General features: G+C 46.4%; 2 protein-coding genes across 2 annotated transcripts in view; one reads left to right on the top strand and one right to left on the bottom strand.

Moving 5' to 3' along the window:
* The window catches only part of THTPA (thiamine triphosphatase), a 1,084,607-nt gene that overhangs the window by 537,728 nt on the left and 522,486 nt on the right, over window positions 1–24,393 (top strand). The gene's annotated exons all lie outside the window — the stretch shown is intronic.
* The window catches only part of ZFHX2 (zinc finger homeobox 2), a 394,460-nt gene that overhangs the window by 178,368 nt on the left and 191,699 nt on the right, over window positions 1–24,393 (bottom strand). Inside the window, exon 6 of the mRNA XM_069633958.1 lies at window positions 17,353–17,411. Coding sequence (XP_069490059.1) covers window positions 17,353–17,411 — 59 coding nt within the window. The remainder of the gene's footprint in view (window positions 1–17,352; window positions 17,412–24,393) is intronic.

Below are 24,393 nucleotides of genomic sequence, written 5' to 3'. Positions count from 1 at the left end.
GATGGGGCAAAGAGATACTAAGAAAGAATGAAGGACTGCTGACTGTAAGAAAGTGGAAGGTGTGAGGTGGGAGTCCGGTAGGGGTGTGGCAATGCTGGGGAGTGTGTGTTGCAACTTGGCAGGGCGAGAGTGCTAGTGAGTATGAACATGACTGTCAGAATGAAAGGTTTGGGAGTGTACATTCTGATGGAAAATTGGTGAGTGTTTGAGCGGTGTTGGTGACTGGGAATTGGAGAACATAGGAGGAGAATATTGGCATCATTACAAGTGATACCGAACAATAAAGTTAATATCGGATAGACATGCACATCAAACAAAACAGTAGAGCAAAGCAAACACTGTTCTGTCAAGCCTGGGACACCTGGGACTCTGTTGAATTTATAGTAGAAACACAATAAAAAAGGTATAAATAATAAGAACCTGGATGTCTTGCACCCTTGCGCACACTGCCTTTTTTTTGCACCCTGGCTCTCTTTCACATTCTCGAGACAATAAAAAAGTGCTGCAGAAAATACCATTTTGTGATGCAACATTTGCTACTTTATGCCTCAGAATGTTCAATGTCATTCCTCAATATCGTGTCTGTTTAGTAAAGCTCCTTGGACCTTAAGACCCTTGCTACAACTTGTCTGTTGACGCCTCGGCCGTGACTGTCTCGGGTCGAATATGAGAGCAGCCTCATGGTTTGGAACTTTGGAGTTTTCGTAGGGTCCATTTAGATCTCTGCGTGTGTACTGTGATAGTCAAAGCTGGAGGGCAACACAATGTAGACTAACACTGTTTTTAGAGGAGATTTTACTAGGTTGGTGTAGTAGAGCTCTTTTTTGACAATCATGCTCACTTGGAGTAAAAAGCAGAGACCCTCATCAAATGGCATTCTCAATCTGCAGTCTTTCTTGCTTGACCTTAGTGGAGGGCCCACTGGTCCAAATAGCAGGATCTCAGTTTATTGTCCATTTACGCAGAGCCAGTTCCTCTAACACCAGAACATCTGCCCATTCTTTAGCCATTGATTATTTTTCTTTCACATATTTCTGTAGCTTCTTTACTTGCTTATGGTTGATGTTAGAGTGGTACCCAGTGATGATATTGCAGAATATGCACTGCGCTTATGTTTCATTGCAGAGTATTAATTGCAATGAAATCCACCACCCATATACATACATATATATATATATATATATATATATATATATATATATATTTAAAACAGTGAGTTTGGGAAAGAGGGGTATTGATTTGGTAGACGTGGGGTGTGGGAGGTTCACAGGGGAGAGGCGCCCCGCCCCCCCTGCCCACCAATATTTTACAGCTTCAAGGAGTTTTAAACGAAAGTAATAAAATAACAATTTGGCAGTTGTTACATTTAACCGTTGGTGCTTTTACTTTCATTGTGCGTTTGTGTCCCAGCTCTACCAGATCAACTGACATTCTTTAATTTGTTCAGTGAAATTTCAATTGAAATTTGTTTGAACTGGTCTTGGTGTCTGTAAAGACCCAGGTTGAATGGCACAAATGAACACTGTATGCAAAAATGGTTAGCCCTCTTCTACATTCTCTCTTCTACAACATTAATTCAGTGCTTGATGATAAAGCTGTCCCATAATTAATGGTATTTGCAATTACCCAAGTAAACCTATTATTGGAAATCGGGTCTGGTGCTTGGGAATTAATCCATAATCCTGTGCAGACCAAGGGAAAGCTTTACCGACATGATTGGAGACTCTGTATAGAGCAAATACAATCTTACTCCCTTTATTCGGAGTATGTTCTCAAAAGTGCAAAGATATTCCAAAATACATGAAGCTTTTCTCTTGAAACCTGGCAAGAAGGATTTATATGAGGTTTGAAGCTCCTACAATAGAATGTATGGGCCCCAGCGGGGTGTTACCAAAAGGAAGAGAGAATGTTTAGACTTTATTGAGCCATGGGCGAGAAATGCTGAAGCACCTTGTTATATACTGTCCAAGAACTCATACTCTTCAATTCATTTGTTTCCTAAGATTTTCAGATTTTAAATTCATCCACGCTGGTGAACGATTATGGGTGAGATTCATGGAGGGAGACAACTTCTATTAGCTTTAATAAGATTGCTAAACATTTTATATGAAATGCTGGAGTCTTAAAAGTATGATGGGATTCTGACAAATTGTTCACCTCATTTAATGGCTTATGATACAGATGACATGAATTATATTATATGCATTTTAATGTATTTTAGGACCTAATGGTTTTATTTTATGCCCTCTAACAGATAACCATCACCATCTAAAGACTTGTTATATTGTATTAATGCAATTACTGAAATGTCTTAAGAACTTCATAAGCTTTAATATGCATGTGTTCTTTTGTGATTATGCATATGAAATTTAATTGGGTATATTTATTGTATAGGTTGTGTAAGCTTTAAGGTAAAACCAAGTCACAATAATAAAAATAAATAATAACAATTTGTTCAGATTTATAAATTGTGTTTTGTCTTTGGCGGTAGCAGTCCACAACCCTATACATTTTCTATAATCCCTCATCAACATGTGCATTGACCAAGTTGTAATTTCTGCAGGCCCTTTCGCAAGTATTCAAATTCCTTTCACTGCTAAGCCCAGTTTTATGCAAATGGGTGTTCATTGTTTATTCTTTGGTTCATTCATCCACTAACAATGTTAAATTGATCATCAGGGTTTTGTGATGGACATTGGCGAGAGCAAAGCCTGCACCTACAAAAGTATTCATATTTATAAATATATATATATATATATATATATATATATATATATATATATATATATATATATATATATATAATATAAAGAAAAGGAGGAAAAGGGAAGGACCGCACTCTCCGTGAACCCAGCAAAGTTTCAAAAGGTTCCAACACAGGTTCCAGAGAAGGAAAGCGCAGCTCACACAAAATAGAAAAAAAGATTATTTAATAAATTCTTGGCTGTACATAATGCACAGAACAAAAAGGCTGGGGAAACAAACAGAGGCAGGACGCCCGTGGGTACGACCCGCTTACAACGTGTTTCACGCTCAACTGATATATATATGACAATGCATTACTTACCGTAAAAGCATTTCTGATGGTTGTATCTGCTTAGATTCACATGGTGTGCATAGGTCTGACATCCAGTGGTCACTGCGGAGTATTGCATTTTGTTTTTCGTAGTTGAAAAGGGGACGTCGACAAGGCGTGTCTGTAACACTATCCCTATAGTGACGTGCGTTGTACCCACAATCCCTCACGCGTCGAGGTCCCTCTGTTTGTATTTTTCTGCCCTGAGGGAGCCTTCTAGACGTGAGTGAGTACAGAAAAGAGAGATATAAAAGGAAGTCTATGTTCCTTCCATCCGAGCGGGGAGGAAGGGTGGGCGCATGTGAATCTAAGCAGATACAACCATCAGAAATGCTTTTACGGTAAGTAATGCATTGTCTTCTGATGTTTGTTAATCTGCTTAGAATCACATGCTGTGCATAGACTAGCGAGCAGTACCCGGAGTTGGCGGTGGGTTATGAGAAGGAACAGTAGAGAAAAGATGTCTTAATACTGCCTGTCCCACCTGGGAGTCAGATCTTGAGTGTGCATCTAGACAGTAGTGTTTTGTAAAGGTGTGCACAGAACTCCAGGTAGCCGCTTTGCAGATGGACTCAAGGGGAACATTTGCAATGAATGCTATGGATGCCCCAGTGCCTCGAGTGGAATGTGCTCTTGGCTTGAAGGGTAGTTCTCTCTTAGCAAGAGTGTAACAGAGAGTGATGCATTGTACAATCCATCTAGATATAGTGGACTTAGAGACTGCATCTCCTTCTCTTCCTGCTGCCACCGAGACAAAGAACTGATTAGTCTTTCTCAGTGATCTGGTTCTTTCCATGTAGAACATGACAGCTCTGCGTACATCTAGTGTATGCAGACTTTTTTCTCCCAAGTTGGAAGGGTTCTGAAAGAACGTTGGTAGTTCTATAGATTGGTTTACATGAAATTTAGAGATGAATTTTGGTGCAAACCTTGGGTGTGTGCGAAGAACCACCTTATCCTTGTGAACTGATACGAAGGGGTGTAATATAGAAAGAGCCTGTAGTTCACTTACTCTCCTAATGGAGGTGATAGCTATTAGGAAAGCAGTCTTAAGAGTGAGGTATTTAAGAGTTGCCTTGTGCATGGGTTCGAAAGGAGTGCCCATGAGTCTAGAAAGTACCACGTTTAAGTCCCATCCGGGAGCTGGGCTAGCTATTGGGGGGTGTATTCTCTTTACCCCTTCCATGAAGGCCTTTATAACTGGTATCTTCCACCACAACACTTTAAGTTGGAAAGTGGTGTATGCAGAAAGTGCCGCTAGGTGGACTTTAATGGAATTAAACACTAGACCTGAATCCAGTAAATGGGTCAAGTACAGAATAATGTTAGTGGCAGAGCAGTCAACCGGGTTGATGTTCTTACTTCTACACCAGATGACAAATCTTTTCCACTTGCTAGAATAGCAGTGGCGAGTATTAGGTTTTCTGGCTTCCCTGAGGATGTCCATACATCTCTGAGGGAGATGTAAATGTCCAAATTCTATGATCTCAGGAGCCAGGCTGCTAAGTTCATGGTCTGAGGGCATGGATGCAGTGTCCTGCCCTTGTCTTGTGACAGCATGTTGTACGGGCAAGGAAGTTTCATTGGGGGAGATAGGGACATCTCCATCAAGTGAGCGAACCATGGCTGCCGGGCCCACATTGGGGCCACTACTATCATGGTCACCTGCTCTTGGTGCATCTTGTGCACCACCTTGTTGAGGAGGGGAGTCGGGGGAAAGGCGTAAACAAATTTCCCTGACCATTGAATCAACAGACCGTTCCCCTTGGACTGGTTCTGGGGGTACCTGGAGGCGTAACTTTGGCATTGTGAGTTCACCAGGGTTGCGAACAGGTCTATTTCCGGGAAACCCCATTGCGTGAAGACGTTTAAGACGATGTCTTCTTGCAATTGCCATTCGTACTCTTTGGGTAGGGGGAAGTCTCTGCTGAGTTTGTCTGCTAGCAGATTGAGTTCCCCTGGTACATGTTGTGATAGTAGGAACATGTTGTGTTTGAGAGCCCACTTCCATATATTCTGGGACAGCTTGGACAGTCCTGGAGAGTGAGTGCCCCCTTGCTTGTTGAGATAGTACATGGCTGTGGTGCTGTCTGTGAGGACCATCACTGTCTTTCCTTGTAAGTGTTCCTGAAAGGCTTTCAGTGCTTTGAACACTGCTAATAGTTCCAGCAGGTTTATATGTTTGGATGCTAAGCTCGGAGTCCACACTCCGTGAGCAGTCTGATGGGATAGGTGAGCCCCCCAACCTGTAAGGGATGCGTCTGTGGTTAGAGTGGCTTCCACTGCGGGTGTGGCAAAAGTTTTCCCTAATAACAGGTTTTCCTTTGTCCACCACCGTAGCGAGAGAACCAAGGCCTGCGAGACCACCACTAGATCGTCCCATTGTCCGCTGGCCTGACACCACTGGCTGTAGAGCCACTCTTGCATTGGGCGCAGGCGCGCGTGAGGTACCAAATAAATACATGACGCCATCATCCCTAGCAAACGCATTGCTTTGCGTACCGTAACCTCTCGACCTGCCACATAATGGGGGATCTGAAACAGCATGTTTTGGACCCTCTCGTTGGAGGGGAAGACGAGGCCGTCCTTTGTTCGAATTAGAGCCCCTAGGAATTGTTTGATTTGGCTGGGGTCTAAGCTGGACTTCTTTTCGTTGATGGAGAAGCCCAGTTGTGACAAAAGGTCTACGGTCCTTTGGGTATTGGAGAAGCATGTTTCGTAAGAATCCCCTGTTATGAGCCAGTCGTCGAGGTACGGGTAAACCGGGATGGATAATCTGCGCAGGTGGGCCGCTGCCACTGCCAGTACTTTCGTAAATACCCTTGGTGCAGATGCTATCCCGAAGGGTAGTACTCTGAACTGGTAGTGTTTGTTCTCTCTCTTGAACCTGAGGTATTTTCTGTGCGCTGGCAACATTAAAATATGAAAGTATGCATCTTTCATGTCTAGTGTTGTCATGTAATCCCCCTGTGATAACAGTGGGATTACATCCTGCAAGGTTACCATACAAAACTTTTGGGGTTTGACAAAATTGTTCGCTGGACGCAGATCTAATACAGGGCGCATGGTTAAATCCTTTTTGGGTACAAAGAAGTACACTGAATAAATACCTTCTGTTACCTGCGATAGGGGGACAGCCTCTATAGCTTCTTTTTTCAGTAGCTCTTCTACTTCTTGAAGAAGAATAGTGAGGTGTTCCGGTGTCATGCGCCGGTTCCCTGGGGGTCTGTATTTTGGGGAACCGTTGAATTCGATGCAGTATCCGTGGGCTATGGTGGATAATACCCAGCGGTCTGACGTTATTCCCTCCCATGCTGAAAGGAACGATGTTAGCCGGCCCCCGACCGGTGATGCATGGGAGGGGACCCGAATCTTTGGGTCATTTGTTGGTATTGGGCGTGGGGCCTTTTGGACTGGAGCCGCGCCCTCTTCCTTTGCCACGACGTTGGCCTCTTTGACTGAACTGGGTGCTTTGGTTAGAGGGCCAGTTGGTAGCAGAGTAAAATTGTTGTTGGCTTTGCTGCTGGCGTTGGCCACGAAAGGAGCGTCTATTGCCATAGCTGCGTCTGTTAGGTGGCCTAGAAATTTGGTCAAGAGTCTTGATGGTGTCAAACTCCTTCTTCGCATGTTCTAGGGCCTCATCAACTGCTTTTCCAAACAGATGTGTTTGCTCTATGGGCTTCTTTATTAGGGAAGCCTGGGTTTCTGGTTTAAATCCCGAATTGCGCAGCCAGACATGGCGTTTGAGAAGTATTCCCTGAACCAGGGAACGTCCAGCTGTCTCTGCGGCATCCAAGGAGTTCTTTACGATGCCCTGGTTTACAAGAGTTCCCTCTGATATAGTAGCCAACAGGCGTGAACGCAGGGGTTCTGGTGCGTCCTCTGCTTCGCTACGCAGCTTGCTCCACTGTGCATCTGCGTAGCTAGCTAATAGGGAATTGTTATTCGCAATCCTAGTTGAGAAGGCGGCGGAGGTCGTGATTCTCTTCCCAAGTGCATAGAGCTTCTTGCCCTCTTTGTCAGGTGGTGCCTCACTAGTAGATAGTGGTACCCCCGCTCTTTTTCTTGCGTTAGTAACTAACAGAGAGTCCGGAATAGAATGTCCCCTGATGTACAAAGGGTCAGAAGACGAAGGGCTGAAGAGCTTTTCTATCCGAGGGTTGACCCCTCTGACTAAGGCCGGATTGGAAAGGGAAGGAGTTATTCTTCTCCTTATAGAAGCCAGGAGCGGAATGGACTGACTGACCGGGGCTTTTTCTTTAATAACTTTTTCTACAAAGTCTATGTCCGGAAGAGTCTCCTCTGTGTCTATTTCAAAATGCGCTGCTGCCTTGCGCAATAGTGCATTAAGTGAAGGCTGGTCATCTATGGGGGAGGTGTTCCCAATAGGTGAGTCCTTGGGAGGAGAAGGGTGAAAGACATCAGGGTCTGAGTGCACTGATGGGGATTGCCAAGGCTGCACTGATGGGGAGTGCCAGGGCTGTGAGGTAGCTGTATCTTCCTCAAAAGCTCCTGCGTTAGTGTAAGGGTCTTCCTCAAACCTCTCCTCCTCATGTTCTTCCTCTCCACCTAAACACTCCTCATCTTCCTGGAGGTATTGCTCCTCTTCAGTGAGGTCATATGCATCTGTAGAAGGGGGAAACAGCCTAGGAATCTTGACCCTAGGGTCATCTTGGGTCCATTCTCTTGGTCTTCTGGGTGTGGGTGGGTTTTGGCTACCCAAAAACCTCTCCATCTTTTCCATACAAGAATGGAGTCTTTCCATGGTCTCATGGGGAACCCCTGAATAGTCTAGAGGGGGGAAATCAGTGTTATCACCTTCAAAACGCTTCGAACGCTCCCACAACGTCGACGAAAGGTTTCCGTCGCCCTCAGAAAAGCCCTCCGGTAGTTCAGAAGTGCCTTTAGATGAATGGGGCAGTTCCTGGCTACTCTTGTGCTTTTTCTGCGTTTCTATTTCCTTGGGTGCGGTATTCGACGTCTGTTTCGTCGTCCGCTTACGTTTATCCTCGGAAACAATTCTCGCCAGACTCTCGACGACGAGTTCGTCAGTCGAGGGTTCTGGAGTCGGCGTTGCCTGCGCTGCGCGTTGTTTTTCGACGGCCGCTCTATGGAGCGTTACGTCGGATGTTTTTGAGGTAGCGCCCGTGTTAGATGAAAGCCCAATCGCTGGTCGCGGCTGCGTTTGCGGGTGGGGCTTGAGACCCTTGCGGTCTGAGGTCGACGCCGGAGTGCCCTGCGTCCCCTTCGGCGCTGGTGGATCCTTCGTCCTCGGCGAAGAAGAGCCGTGGGTTGTGTGCTTAGGCCTATGGGGTCTGTGTGCGTCCTTGTCGCTGGGGTGTTCATCCCCATAAGCAGGGCGTGAGCCGAGCCCGTCGGGGCCGGGGACGGACGTCGAGGAGCGAGAGCGCTCCTTCTGGGGGTTAATGACTTCCGTAACGGACGTCGAGTTATCACCCTCCTCGTCACTTTCTGTAACAGCAGCAGCGGGTGAGGAAACTGACTTCGACATAGCGTAGTCCGCCCACCTCTTAACTTTCCGTTCTTTAAGTGTTCTTGGTTTCAAGAGCTTACAGGCCGCGCAGCTGTCCTCTTTATGATCGAGGGGCAAGCAACGATTACAGAGCTTGTGTTTGTCCTTCCAAGTGTATTTGCCCCTACAGCGTGGGCAAAACTTAAAAGGTGTCCTCTCCATAGCTGAGGCAATAAAAACTGGTGATAACAACCCCAAGGGAAAGATAGGGGAGAAAGAAAGACATTCTCGACGAGAAGATAAAAGTTCGAACCCCCACTCTCCCTACTGTATGTTGGCCGGCGAGGCCTGGCCACGTGTTCGGCAGCGCCGAGGGATCTCCTCCGTCTCTTCCTCTCCGTCGAAAACTTGCACGGCGGAGAAACAGCTTCACAGCTAAAGTCGAGGGGAGGGATCTTTACAATAAGTATATATTAAGGACCGAGGTCCGTAGTAATTGTTTTGCAATGTCTCTCTAGGAGCTCCGCGTAAGGCGACCATAAACTGGGCGGAAAAAAACAATCTGAGGGACCTCGACGCGTGAGGGATTGTGGGTACAACGCACGTCACTATAGGGATAGTGTTACAGACACGCCTTGTCGACGTCCCCTTTTCGACTACGAAAAACAAAATGCAATACTCCGCAGTGACCACTGGATGTCGGACCTATGCACAGCATGTGATTCTAAGCAGATTAACAAACATCAGAAATATATTTATATTTATAGGGTTTATATAGCGTTTACTCCAAAGCGCTTTACAATATAACAACAAGAATACATAGAATGATAACAGCATTAGTTGAAGGGACGTTACAACGCAATATCTAAATACAAATTCACCAATTACGTTTAGCAATGTAACTATAATACTCCTCCTGCCGTGCAATGCACCTAACATCATAAATGGGGAAATATGTTAGCAGGATTGGGTTTAAGTTATGCAGGCCCTACGAGGCATGTCCACAGGCCATGGCTAATGGCTACAAAGTGTAGGAGAACTGATTGCGGGAGTCAGTATGAACATTTATTTGAATAGCGTACAGCGCAGACCATACCGACTCTTGGCAATGTGGGTCATAGTTCTAGGAGCAGAGAGGCAGATCATTGAGAACAAAAGGTGAGTGTTCAGAGCTGAACCAGAGGTTATTTGGCTCAGAGCGAATCACAGTTTAAATTGTGTTCCAGTGTTAGGGGCCCGCACAAGCTGATGTGGTTTCTGCTTAGAAAAGCATTACATTTTAGGACTAGCAGTGAGAGATGAGCGATTTGACTCTAACACCTAAGAGGCACACAAGGCTAGATCTTGCTTGAAAAGTAAGAGGGGGCAACTTTATGAAGATATAAACAGAGAGCCTTTTTCTGAGTTTGGGGGTGCGGGAAAATAGTGACAGTAATTCTGTTTCTGCCATTTTTCCTGCACTGAAAAATTATAGGTTTTGACGGAATTACCAGTAAATCCTCCACTTTTCCACTCAGTAATTCCGCTGGTGGTAATTGCGCCAGAAATCCCCAATGGAGTTCATAAATAAATGGGGACTAACACTGCCTTACCACCACTTGTAATCCACAGTAACCGATTTTCTGGTATTTTGGCAGATTTACCATAGAAATACCACCCAACTTGGAATGTGGCCCAGAGTGTTTTGAATATAACTCAGTCTTTTTCAGGAATCCAGTGTAAGGTAGTGCAGGTCACTGAAATAAGCTGTATTTTGGAGAGGTCAAGTACAATACAGAGGTCTATGTTTGAGTAAATTGTAATTAGTTCATTGATGTGGCAGGCCATCCTTTCCATAATCGATCAGGGATTTGGTAAGAGAGCCAGCTACTATTGATTTAATATCTTGCGTCCTTAAATGGCAGAATAGACTTCCATTTTCTTAGCTGATAATAGCTACGTTTTTTGTTTTTAGATAAGAGAACAAAAGTCATGAAAGTGTTCATGTGTCTTGGGTAGTAGGCCACACATTTCTAATATTGATAGGTTTTTCAGCTTTTAGTGCATTTTCTGTGTTTCATAAATGATACACTATCAATATATGCTCAAACCCAGTGGTCACTATGCCTGGGCAATGCATACAGTCTGTTCCCAGGCAGGGGTTAACATATTTTCAGTGCCTTCTGAGCATGGCTGAAAGCCATACTCAGTAGCCACTATTCATGGGGCTGGCACAGAGATCCAATGTCATGCCCTCATCAGACTTACCTGCTCATGCGGCATAGCGTAGTACGGGTCCCTCCTGCGGCTGCACTCGCTCGGCCTCTGGGAGGACGCCACGTTCTGGGACTTCCCTGGCACCGCTTTCCGTGCCTGTCTTGGGGCTTGCCCTGGCGATTGCAGGCGCCGAGGGGGTCCCATTCTGCATTGTGGTCCTCTGCTGGGCGCAGCGTTCCACGGCGGAATGTCACGTGATGTGACCAGGAAGTTGCAGGCGTTGGATTACCCAAGCGGTCACGTGACCAGGAGAGAGCGGTCATGTGACCAGAAAGTCGTCTGCAATTGGCCAACAGACCCGGAAGACCACGATAAAAAGGGCTTAGCCCTTTCATTCATTGCTTCTCAGCTGTTTAGACGGCGTCTAGCTATTCCTGCGCTCCGTATTTCATGGTTTTCGACCCCTTTGGATTTTGGACCTCGTTACTCTTGTGGATTGTTCTTGGTTTTTAACGCTTGGAGTAAAATAGGACTGCTTACCCTTTTGCCTGGATTTTTGGACTGAATTTTTGGATTACCCCGTGGACTTGGTGCATGGTAAACTTCTTACCTGAATTTCTCAGAACTTTGGAACTGTTTTCAAGGGCTGCATCTTCTTTCTCCTTTTGGAACCATTGTTACCTTCTGTCAAGTCTCAACCCCTTACACCCAGACGCCATTGGTCCCGTCCTTTCCGCTGCACCACCCACCAGACCCTCAGGGGGGAACAGTTAGGTGTACAGCATTCATTGGTCATCCCAAGGGTAGGTGCATTTACTGTCTATCTGTTGATGCTTGTTGTGAATACCTTGTAGCCAATCAGCTAACCTGGTGTTTTCTTTGCAGCCACCTGGGACCCGGTGTTTCCTGTTTCTCCCACCTGTGGCCCCAATAACCGGTCAGCGAGTATTTTGTGCTCCTCCCTGACTGGTGTTTGGGGACGGAGGTATACAAATCTACGTGGACCTCAGAGCTTGACACCCAACCTGCAGCGCTCACTATATATGGGCACAGGCTATGTCCAGTTCTCCATGGGACCAGGATGTGTCTCCCTGAGCATGACCTGCAGCTACGCTGAGAGGTGTCTGTGGCACAGTGACCTTCCCTTGACTGTCCTCTAAGCAAATCAATGAGGACTTTGGCAATACTGATCAGCCACGCAACGCGATATGAATGGTAATAATACCAAGGGCACAGCGACCCTTCCTGCCAATTCTTCTGACCTCATGCTTTAATTTTGCACCTCTGGACAGAATTTCATCTGTAAAAAAAAAAAACTGTATGGATTTTCCCCAATAAAGTGACCTGTCTTGATATGCCGCCCCCACCTTCTTAGTTTGGTATAGGCTGGGGTTGGAGGTGCATGGGATAAGCTAGGATTCTACAAGTGGCGCGAGGCATCAGCGACCAGTGTCGCTTCAGTTTGTCGTGAAGGAGCCTATGGTCTCCGGAAGGATTGGTGGCATGAAGACGCCAATTGCTCTGCCAAAATGTGGTGACTATACAGTTAACTGACTGGCATATCAACTTAAGATGGCAGCAAACCTTTTGCATGTCGTTCACGGCAGCTGCTTCCACGCAGCCTATAAAAAGGAACCCAGATTTGTTACCAGGTTGTCACAACGCTCCAGGAGGGTTTGTAATGCATTCCTTGCTTGTGCATCCTGCAGCCTGACCTCTGTCTCTTGCTATGTCAACCTGGCCTGTAGTTTTCCTTTCTCAAGCCGTGCTGCCCCTTTGTTTCCTTAGACCTTTACTCTTCAGTTGCCTTTCTGCTGCTGTTCCCTCTCCTGGCACGTATCAATTTTCCAATACATCCATCTTCCCAATTCCGCCCCATTTCCCCACTTTGGCTGACATGAGATTAATGAGAAATATTTTAACAGTGAAGTTCTAAAAACAGTGAAGTTTATCCCCTACAAAATTCGACGAACAGGGACCATGCATATGTTGAAGCAATTTAGAAGAAGGGCAGTGATTTTCTTTGATGTCAAAATGTCCTCAATCTTCTAATTGTAATTGTTTACTTATAGAGCGCCTATACACAGGCAGTGTTTCAAAGCGCTCCAAGAGGGTGGGTACACAGGGAAAAAACAACAGTCGCTCAGAGCCCTTGAAAATCCGAGCAATAACTGTCTGCACAGGCAGAGTAAGTGAAAAATGATACATTGAAAAGTTGAGATACAGCAAATAGGCCTGACAGCGATTCTGCGTTTTTTTTTCCAAGTTCACAATAAGGGGTGAAGACAAGGGAGAACATACAGACGATCTTCAGGCAGAGATGCATTCAGATCATTCAAGTGCAAGACGGTCAGGGGAGGGGGGGGTCCAAGTGCACCCAGTCGGTAGAGACTGGGATAAGTGCAGAGAGTGAATCTCTCTTGAATGTATTCAGAAGTGCAGTGAGGGGGATGGAGTGCAGGGCCCTGAGGCAACTGCAAAGAAGACTGACAGGGGTGTCAGGGACCTGTGAGACTGAGGTACACCAGGCTGCCAGTCAGCAAAGCTGTATGGAAGAGGAGGGAGAGATCGAAAGAGCAGAGAGCTAGGTTAGCAGGGTAGGGGGAGAGAGAAGGAGGAGGAGAAGAGGAGGGTCTTGAGGAGTTTCCAGAACTTAAGAAGATCAGGCTCAAGACGAAAGGTGGCAGGGAGGCTGTTCCAGAGGGAGGTGCCTGCTGAGGATAAGGATCTCCCTCCAAATCTCTGCTTGGAGGACCGGCTCACTCTCTGCACTCCATCCCCCTCACTGCACTTCTGAATAAATTCAAGAGAGCTTCACTCTCTGCACTTATCCCACTCTCTACCGACTGGGTGCACTTGGACCAACCCCTGACCGTGCATAGTCGATATTGCCTTTGAAGGAGACGGCAGGCCAGTTTATCAGATGGTCCACCCGACGAGTTCCATTTCCGCTCAGCTGCCCTACACTTACGTTTAAGGGAAGCTAGATCGGAGTCGTACCAAGAGTTGCACTTTTGGGAAGGCTCATGGCAGGGACAAGAGTATCAAGAGTGTTGGAGATAGAGAGATTAAGGTTGGTGAGGGCTGTGTCAGGGTGGCAGTCAGCCGCAGGAATGGGAGGAGGAGAATAGGTGGAGGCAAAGGCAGCTACTGTCACGTTTTTCATGGGTCTGGTGACTTTGAAGCTGAGTGGCTGTCCCGGGTGTGTCAATGCAAGTGGAGAGGAGAGCTTCAGGTGTGTTGATAGAAGAGAGTGGTCAGTCCGAGAGAGAGGTAGTGAGAGGGATAGAGAATGGGATGTCAGTGGAGATGAGAGCATCCAGCGAGTGGCCTGCGGTGTGAGTGGACCCAGAAGGTAGGATCGAGAGTGAGAGAGAGTTACATATGTAAGGCTCTGTGAAGTCAGGAGAGTCCAGATGGATGTTGAGGTCACCCAGCAGATCACCCAGCAGGAGTTGAGAGGAGGAGGAAAGAAGAGAGGAGGACAGTTCAGCCCATTCTGAAAGGAAGAGAGAGGGCTGTCCAGGATGCAGACAGAAGTTGACCATAAGGAGAGAAGATGTAGAAGAGAGTGATAGCCTGTAGAGTAGGCACTCGAAAGAGGAGTAGGCCTGAGTAGGGATAATGGACACAGGTATCCATTCAGGGAAGATCAGCGTTACTCCACTGCCTGTCTTCTTTGGCATGGGCGCAGAAAGGATTTTGTAGCCTTCAGGGAGGAGAGTGTCAAAGCTTGTGACGGAGCGATCCTTCAACCATGTCTCAGTGATGGCGAGCACATCAAGATCCATGAGTTCGAGAAGCTTGCAGATGCCGGACGAGTGTTTTACAGTGGAGTGAGTGTTAAGGGTGGCAGTGGCGAGCAGCTTGGCATCTTTAAAGGTCTTCCGTGGGGGGGGGGAATATATACCCCACCAAATATTCAAACAACACACCAATGTCAATTTGGCCAATGTGAGCAAATGGGTAATGAGCGTGGCAGAGTAGACAAAGTAGATGTTGGGTAAACTCCTTACTCCACATCTCCTAAAAGTACAACATGGGAGTCAATGGGTAGCTGAGCTTTGGAAATGTCTTATATTAGCAGACAACTTTTTGCAAAAGATATATGCCTAGTCTGCCTAGTTCCCCAACTCAGCACAGTTCCTCCAGCAGAGGGGGAATGAGAAGGAACATTCTCGTGCAGTCTTGTTTGGTAAGTAGCATCTATAACTATTTTTATAGGTACATTCCATGCTTAAGGTACATCTGGAGGTTTACAAGCGTACACCCATGTGCAAGTTCAATATTCATGATCAGTGGATATACCAATGCCCTCTTCTAAACTACACACATATATGAAAGCTGTTCAGGGATAGCCACTCTATCCAGCAATCTCTAGAGCTTTGATACTCGACCTTTGGGGATTCTGTCTGAACGTAATCTCTAGCAGAGTCATTTGCCTCATCCATACAACCCCGCACATGGGGGTTTGCGATCTAATGATGGATCTGGCATTAACAAATCTCTCCATCTCAGCCACCATCCTACATTCCTCAAATGTCAGTGGGGTTCCCAGGTTAAACAATGGGCTAGTATTGCCATAGCCCAGTAATGTAGAACTGCTAGCATTGATGCCAAAACAGGCACACCCCAGAAACTGCCCACACTGCTCAAGAGGGGGGGTGAGTCAAAGGCCTCTCAGTTGACCCCTATCCAACTTTTACCAATTTTTCTACCCTCTTAGAGCCTTTGCAGTGGAATAAAGATCACATTGCTAATATTAACTTTAATTTAACAATAACTTCAGGGGGAATATCACTGCCTCTGTAATACATAATTTGTCATGATAGTTTGTTTCAACATACTCCCATAATTGAGACCAAATGTTTCTCAATATATTCACTGTCAGAGGATCAAATTGTTGACAAAATATTCATTAATGAAGCACCCTGCCTAACTCTGGTGATATCTAATGGGGTGACCCAGGCTGCCCGGCACCTGCCTGAGCTAATGGATGATGGTCCCAGGGGAGAGGAAGGCATTGGTAGGATCCCCTGGTTACGCTCACTAAATGTCAGTCATAGGGCGGGGGTCATATGTGCCATGAGGCAGATAAACAGCACTGGTCCTTTAAAGGCATTTCAAGTGGCCCCAAAACCCTATGCTTCAAGTGGTATATGTTCCCTGAAGGAAGACAAGACCAGGGAAAGTCCACCACATACTCAAATGACATGGGAAAAGAGTCAGTACACTGGTTACCTTCACCTCTAGTTTAGTGAGGGATGGCTTTGGATGCCGGCACACATTCGCAGATGGGGGTGAATAGCAAATCTATGATGATGGGCCAGCTTTTTCAAGCCACGGTCAGCCTGCCCCATCATATATATAATCTCCAATTAGACACACATGGTTCAGGTGACAGAATCACAGTGAACAACTACCACTTATCCACAATTTATTACACTCCAGTGCAAATACTCAAACCCTATCACCAAAATAGGACGACACCCCAGTGTATACAAAAGAAATGACTGTAGTAGACTAGTGTGGATCTTTGGAGACAGAGACTGCGGCAGGAGTTTGGAGCGAGTTTGCAGTGCAGAGAGCTTGTGAAGGAAGCTTGGAGCGCAGGAGGCTGGTGGCAAGTGGAGGTGGTTAAGGGACTTCTGTAGGTTGGAATTCAGTGCCAGGAAGAAGTGGGAGTTTTGTCTTATGAGGAGAAGGTTGAAGAACATCTGCAAGAGGTTAGAATTGAGTATCAGGGGGAGGTGGTTCAGGAACATCAGGAGGAAGTTGAGAAGCAGGAGGACGATGAAGTTAGTCATCAGGCGGAGGTTTGCGTGGGGCACCAGGAAAAGCTACAGGAGGATGGCAATGTAGTAGTTACCAAGAGTAGGAAAGGAGGTGGTAGGGGCGAGACCCCGATCTGAAATAATTGAGCCCACAAAGGGAAGAAGAAAGAGCAAATGGTAGGGTGTGAAGAAGAAGCCGGAACAAAGCAGGAGAAGCGAGGCAGTTGATAGGGAAGACCTGAAGAGACTCGGACAGGAAACTGATAAGGCACTCTTGAAATGGCCTGTGGAGACTAGGGACGATAATCCCATTGTGTTTGCCTCAAAGTTTATGAGAAGGTAGGATTAAACCTACAGCTGAGGGTGGAGCCAGCGATGCCCACAGTAGCTACATGGGGAGCAGAGGTGATTCTATCTGATCACTATCAGGAAACAAGAGGGGGAGAACCATAACTGTTACCCAGAGACTGTGTGGCAGGCTGCAATCTATAAGCTTGTGAATCTTAAAAGAAGCCCTATGATTTATTGGATGTTTGAGAAGAGACTGTGTTGATACGTGTGGGTTTCTTTTTACCCAGAGAGGGAAATGTTTATGTTAAATAAAACATGATTTGATCTGCAACTATGTTCAGTCCCTTTGTGGTACTCCCCGAGCTACAAGATACTTCCCTGTTGTGAAGGGATATTTGTCTCAATGTTTTGCTTTACTTAGATCACATTATTGTCCATGTTGCCCTTATACTGATACAAAACACACCTTCTTTCTCTTCAATTATTCCTTCATTCACAAAAACAATAACCTTGGTTCCAATCTTATTAATCCCAGATCTTACCGTGGTCTGACCGGGGGTGGATTCTGCAGCATCACTCCTGTTCTCTTCTTCCTCAGGACCTGAAACATGACAAAAAGATTATTCCCCAAATTAGAAGTGTGTGGCCAGCTGTGTCTCACAGTACATGATACAATGCTTCTTTTTTCTAAGCCCTGAACAATTTTTTTTATTGTCCGTGGTTCGCATTTTCAGAGCTACGATATTATAATACTGAATTTAATAGAAGGATATTTGTGCAGTATTGTAGTAATTTTAGGGAGTTTTACCTATTACTTTAGCTTCCTGGTGCTGGAGGACATTTGTGTGCCTATTGTAGATTTGACAGCAGAATTATAGAAGTTCTTCTGAACACTGAGCAATATGCGGAATGTCGCCATTCGTGCTCTGCATTCATGGCCTGGCTGTTTCTTTGCTCATACAGTTGCAGTTTACAGCATTTCAGTGGAACATTTCTTCCCATATGCATTCCCTTTCCATAGGGCCAGTCCAACACACTTTACTCTTAAAAAGCAGGATTAGAGAGATGATTCTGGCAAAGTATTGATTGACATGCTTCATGTTCTTGGTGCCCTAAAATAGAGTGGGCATTTTGTTTAAGTGTTTTGGCCAGATGCAGATATTCCGAGCCTCAGCTGGGTGTTACCTTTGACATGCCCAACTTCTGCTTCCTAAAGGAAGAGTTACATTTTTTTCTATGTTCTTCTTCTTCCAAGCCTGGTTGTTAAAAACCCACACGCAGAAAGACCTAAAAAGAAAATCTCGCCTTTGTCATCCACTCCTCCAGATGGCTCTTCCTCTTGCTCTGATGGGTCCACATGCACCACTTTCTGCTTCCTTTTCTGGAATTAAGGTTTTGGTTTGCTTTTTTCTCTGGGCTGCATGGACAGTGCTTGGGCCCGACACACCCTTGCAAAGTGATTTTGCACACCACACCTACCACAGGTATGTCCTGTCGCCATGCACTCTCCTAAGTGAGGTAAGATGTAGCCACATTGTGCGCAGTGTTAGGAAAAATGTCGCTTAGGTGCAATTTTCCCTCCATTTATGGACCCCCCAAACTTTTTGCTTTTGTTTGCCTTGCCTAACCTGACTTTTTCCAGTGGAGGACACCCTTCAGCTGCACTACTTTGGGCTTTTGCTCATTTGTTATGGGGAAACTGACACATCCTTCAGGCTGTTTCCCGTAGTCTTTGACTATGTTGCAATTTATTGGTAACTTTTTATCTATGTGCCTGAGATATATCACTGGGCCAGCCAGCTACAATATGTGGCCAGGCCAGGTGGCTATCGGAAGACTCAACAGCTGAGTCCAGACTGCTGAGGTCAGAATGTACTCTGTTTTTCTTGAAAGAATGGATATGGCTGCCTAAATCAGAGCTAAAAGGGTGTCCGAGAATGCTGGAATTGGGATGGCAAATGTGGCAAAAGGCTTGCCAGGCCATGGAGAACCCGACTCCATGCTCCCTGCAGGTACTGCTAGTAGCACTGACCAAAGGGGATGTGCAATTGAGGAAAACGATACACAAGCACTGGGAACCGGTGGGTATTGCAACAATAGGAGACATATGGCAAGATGGGAAGATACTGGAATTTAATGCATTGGTAGAGGAAACAGGCCTACTATCTAGGGCAATATATTACATACACCAGGCAGGTGTGACGGGTGAAAGAAACATGGTCTGAAATAGTGCTGGAAGACCAACCAGATACAGCCATATAAACAATCTATGACATCGCAGAGGGAGGGCACGAGGTTTCCCAAATCTATGAACTGTTGATGACCAGGGTGCGGAAGGAAGTGACCCAGCTAAGACGGGAATGGGAAGAGGAAGTGGGAGAAAGCATGCATGATGGGCAGTGGGAGAGGGCTCAGAGGTACCATAAAAAGGTGTCCAGGAATGCAAGGTTGCAACAAATTCAGCTATATGTAACTCACAGAGCGTACATGACCCCCCAGAGGATAGCCCGATTAAAAAATGCAGAAATACAAACATGTCCCAAATGTGGAGAAGTGAATGCTGGGATGACCCATATGTTCTGGGCATGCCTGGAAATTGGTAAATTCTGGAAAGAAGTGGCCCATCGCCTGACAGAGAAGGGGATCACGCTAGATGTGTAATCGGTGTGGACATGTATGATGGGGGGTTCCCTAGACCACGCAAGCTAAAGCATGTGGGTAAACTTAAAGACCTGGCTTACATACTGGCCAAGCGCAGAATTGCCATGGGCTGGAAAGCATGCAACAGACCAAAGGTAGAGGTATGGTGGAATGATGTCAAGAAGTGGGCTGAAATGGAAACGGCAGTATGGACTGAAGCAGCCAACAGAGGGGGGGAGGAAGAAGCAGATAGATTGACGGCCTGGAGACACTTAGTGGCCACATAGTCTGGGTCCACCCAGGTATGCCCAAGTGGGGATGATACCTCCCAAAATACGGAAGAGGGAACATCCCTAGAGGATATAACGGCGGAAGGTAAAATGGAGTAGGCTCAAGTTAAGGGGGGGCGGGTAAAGGGTAAGCAGCGGCTATGGTTTAATATGATACGATATACTTAAAAATGTATAACATGCACCGCTAAGTTTGTTTTTATGTGTTGATTAGTTGTTGTGAAAGTTAATAAAAATTGTTTTAAAAAATATATTTTTATCTATGTACCAAGTACCTTACAGTTCCGCACTTAGGTGTCCTTTTGTTTTATGGCCCTAGCTGCCATCTAAGGATGTTTTGGTGTTTGTACAAGTGTGCGTAGGATGAACTGGTGGCAGCAGTTTACTTTTAAAGTATTTTTACTTTGTTTTAATGGGCCATATCACGTTTACTGTGTTTGGCACAAGACTGGCCAGTGCCAAAAATGGCCATGCCACAAAGTCTTTTGTTCTGTCATATGGCCATTTAGTCTCTTTGCCTTCACCTAGGTCGAGAGACCTGGGTATTCTTTATTTGGGCATGCAGCCTCACACTAAAACCGCATCTTTTGTGGGCTCCTGCATGTTGCGTGTGTGCTAGTGCTCAGGAAGAGGGTTGGGACTGTCTGGTCCCAATCCACACTACCCTTGCCAGTATGTCTGGTAGTCCTGAATGACTGGAACCACTGTAGTCCATGATTGGCCCACGTCTTTCATGCATGCAAGAGAGCAGATCTTCCATTGGTTATCCTAGATTTGAGCACAAAATGAATCTTGGATAAGAGAAGGGGCTCAGCATCCATTCCAGGCCGATCACCTGAAGTTCACACTGAACTACAGAAAGAGCCAAGTATCCTGAAATGAAAGAGCAGACCTGTGGAACCGCCGGAGATGTGCTGGAAGGTTTGGCACCCTGACCCCGCTGTTGTCCCGTCGGACACCAGATTTTGTATCGTACCAAGAAGGCCTGCAAGGGCGCTTCGACCCTTTGGAGTAGTGGGATCAACTACTCTCAGCACCTCCTGCTTACCCTCGCAAAGAGCCTCTTTGGAAGGGTTCCTGGGCCATCCAGCGAACTGACCAGCTCGAACCCGGGGCATCGTATAGGAGCACCAATGTCCTGAGTTGAGACTCGACACTTTAGCAATCGCTTATTTGTGGTCCTGGGTCCTCTGGGTTGCGATTTATGAGAGTGCGTCACGCCGTGAGCATTTGCGGTCCCTGTGTCGCCCGCTGTGGTGACGGTCGCTGTAAGTGCCTGCAGACCTGACCCCCTCAAACCCCCTACCCGTGCCCTGAGACATGCTGTATTGGAACTGTCTTCTTCGAAAGCAGAGAAAAGGCTACTGTCCCGCCACAGAATATCGTCCTGTCCCGCAGCCGCTGAGAGCCAGAGCGACCTGTAACTGCAGGGGTTAATCCTACAAGCGACCTGGACTAGACTGACAAAGTTTGGCCCGGACTGTGTCGAGCGTCGGTTAGAACTTGCATCACTTACCGGTGGTCCCCTGGCACATCCACTTGTTTTTGTGCACAAGAATCCCTGAAAAGATACTCACCTTAGCTGGGTTAGCCTGCGTTCCCAGCTATTCCTGAACTCAAAAGTTGCTCTACCTGGAAGGGTAGACCCTGCTCAAAGTTTAGGGCTCTATTCTTCATCAACTCACCCCCCTTCCTGAACTGCTACAGCTCCTTGAAGAGGACCCGCTTTCGCTCTTATGCACGACCGTGCATTGCAAACGCACTGCTTTACTTTTGAGCACAAGGCTCCCTACTTCGTAGGTCTGGACTGCATAAGCTAGGGATCGAATTGAAGAACTGCCTAATGTGATAATTGTGTTTTACTCACCTCTTCTGTTGCAGGTTGTGGTTGTGTTCTCCCCCTTTATCCGCATTAGGCTAAACACATTTTGTATATATGTTACATAGTGAAAAGCTTGTGTGGTAACTGTTTTATTATTACTGTGGTTTATTTGTGTTTGGTTATAAAGGCCTATAAAAATGTATTTTTGATATGCACTAGTGTAAGAGAATTCTGTGACGTTTTACTGTGTGTTCTCATTGTGGGCTTGTGATCAATTTAACCCCTCCTTAACAGATAGCGACTGCTTCTATGCGTGTTTCACCTCTGGTCATACGTCCTTTTTTGAACGGCCGTACAGATTGCTTGGTTACGGCAAATGCATCCACACGTTTTACTGCATTCATGGTTACATCCATCTTGGACGCACGCACATCCGCAAGCTCATGCGACCTTCCCAATTCTAATACATGGGCCAATGTGATGCCCGGCACATGAAGTATTTGCTTCCTCAGCTTGACTGAAAAACAGCCCTGAATCAACTGGGCATGCACTTCATCCACTTCATTGAACAACGGGCACGTGAATGCTAGCTGGCGATGCCTATGGTGGAAGGCATCAAGTTTCTCATCCTCCTTTTTGTTTGGCAACTCTGAGGATAAACCGTTCATAGTGGAAATTAAAAATTGTGCTAAAGTATTTATTCAGTGCCGCAGTCGCAGCAGCATAAGCTGCATCAGCTGGACGTAGCATTTTAAAAATCTTGTGGACTGCAGGGCCAGTTGACTAGAGCAAGGTTGACTGATATGCATTATCATTGAGCTCTCTTGTGGCCTCAAAATACATGTCTAGCCTCTCCATCCATAATGGCCATCTTGGACCTAGGCTCGATGGCGTCCCATTAATATCAAATTCCACCAGAGGTGCTACTGACCCCTGCTGTCTGGGTAGCCTCTCAGCATCCTGGGCACCCTCTGCCAAGTCCACCATGATGTCTACACAAGTTGCTGTTTTGCACCCATTGTGTTGCTCTGTTCTCTTCTGAGACCCAGCTGACACACACCATTTTAAATGATGGTGCACTCCATTGTCCACTCTTTCAGTCAGGTCTCTTATAGCAGCACCTCCCAACATAGTTCTCCCAGGAAAGAAATCGCCTCCTATTTTCTATTATTTTTGTGGTGGTGTTTTTTTTCTCCATTTCCAGGAGAGCAGGAGAGCTCCTGAGTTACACCTGGGCTGTCCCGTGGTGCCCAGGCCCTCCTGTGTGGAACCGCAACATCGTTGAGGGCTGATTAATATTCACCTAACACTTACTTCCAAGCGTATTCAGGCAGCAGGAGCACCAGTCCGGGATTCCAACCTTCTTCCTGACTTCGCCTCAGGGCTCAAGCGAGCACACTCATCCTGGTCGGTGTCAAAGTACACACTGAGATCCAGTGTGTTCACTAGTACTCGGAGCCGACTCCAGTAAGCTGCACATGCTCAGCGAGGGTTTCTAATAGCCCCTCATCGCCAATGTTGTGCGTTGCTATTCGCACACTGACCGCTGCTCTGGGCCCTTCACAATAACAGACACACATGCAGAGTGTTCCTCTTTCGGGTTCTGCACGTCCTGTAGAATGTGGTGCGATACCTTAGTTGACTACCATTGAACACTTCCCATGAGCCTCTGAGACATGTCGGTGAGGTGTCACTGGTCTGTAGGGTGGTGGCGATTGTACCTTGGCTGGACGCTCTGGGTTCCTCCAAGAGCTATCCTATTAGTTCATAGTATGGGGAAGCACAGATCAGCTTATATAAGAGCCAGAATGAGGGTGTTCACTGTGAGGAATTCAACCATCCGCACGGTGGGTGTGCACTCCCCTGGGATTTTTTGAAATATGAAATAAAATTGAATGATGGTAGACCAACCTCCAGAAAAATGTGTGGAGCTAATCCGCACACATTTTCCTATGCTCACCGCACGAATACACATAGACCCATGTACTCTGGGAAGACAAAGCCTACAGGCGCCATCCCTTCTGTCATATTTAGTTGGGATATGACAGCCAAGAGTACATGAAGGTATCTCAAGAAGGGGGAGGGCATAAACGAATTAACAAAGGCTCCATGGATCCGCCCCCGCCTTTTGTTAGCTGCTGGTGGCAGCTTTGCATACTAATCAGAGTTGATTCAAGCAGGCCCGGTCGCAGGACTAACAAAAGACAGGAAAACTCCAACAACCTTTGATATGCACTGTGTCAACCTGAAGCCAGCTCCCTGTCATGTCTGGGACTATGTATTTACAGAAGTCATCCCCGCAGGGGGTTGCCATTCAGAAGGTACAAGTATGGTTTGCAGGAGACCAAAAGTCTGGTCCCGCTGCAGCTTCAAGGTAGACCTGCCGCTTTAATCAGGAACCACAGAGAGCTCAATTAAGTAGAGAGACCCTTTGATCCACAACAGACAGGAAGAGGGGTGGGACTTAGTATTACATGGTTTCACCCCTTTACCTTTTCTGTTGCAAAGCACTCTGGTTATGACCTCATGCATACAGGAGATTGTTGGTGGGGACCCAGGATTGGTTCATTAAGGTAGGCTTAGCCTACACCAATCACTGTGTCCCATTTGGCTTTAAAGGAGGGCTGAGCCCCTTTTTAGGGCAGATTATCTGAAGACTTTGCAAGGAGTAACAAACTCCTCATTTGGACCCTGGCTGAGGTACAGTCTGTCTTACAGCTTCCGCCACTGAAGGAAGGCCACGGTTTCCAAAGAGGGAACTAAGATCCCTCCCCTAAACATCTTCCAGGGAACAGAGGGAGATACTGAATCCAGAGGACTCCAGCAGCTCC

The sequence above is a fragment of the Ambystoma mexicanum genome, chromosome 13 (genome assembly GCF_040938575.1).
Source record: "Ambystoma mexicanum isolate Mex_15411 chromosome 13, UKY_AmexF1_1, whole genome shotgun sequence".
Classification (NCBI taxonomy): Eukaryota; Metazoa; Chordata; class Amphibia; order Caudata; family Ambystomatidae; genus Ambystoma; species Ambystoma mexicanum.
The sequence above is the reverse complement of the archived record's forward strand: the minus strand, read 5'-3'. Positions and strand labels throughout refer to the sequence as shown.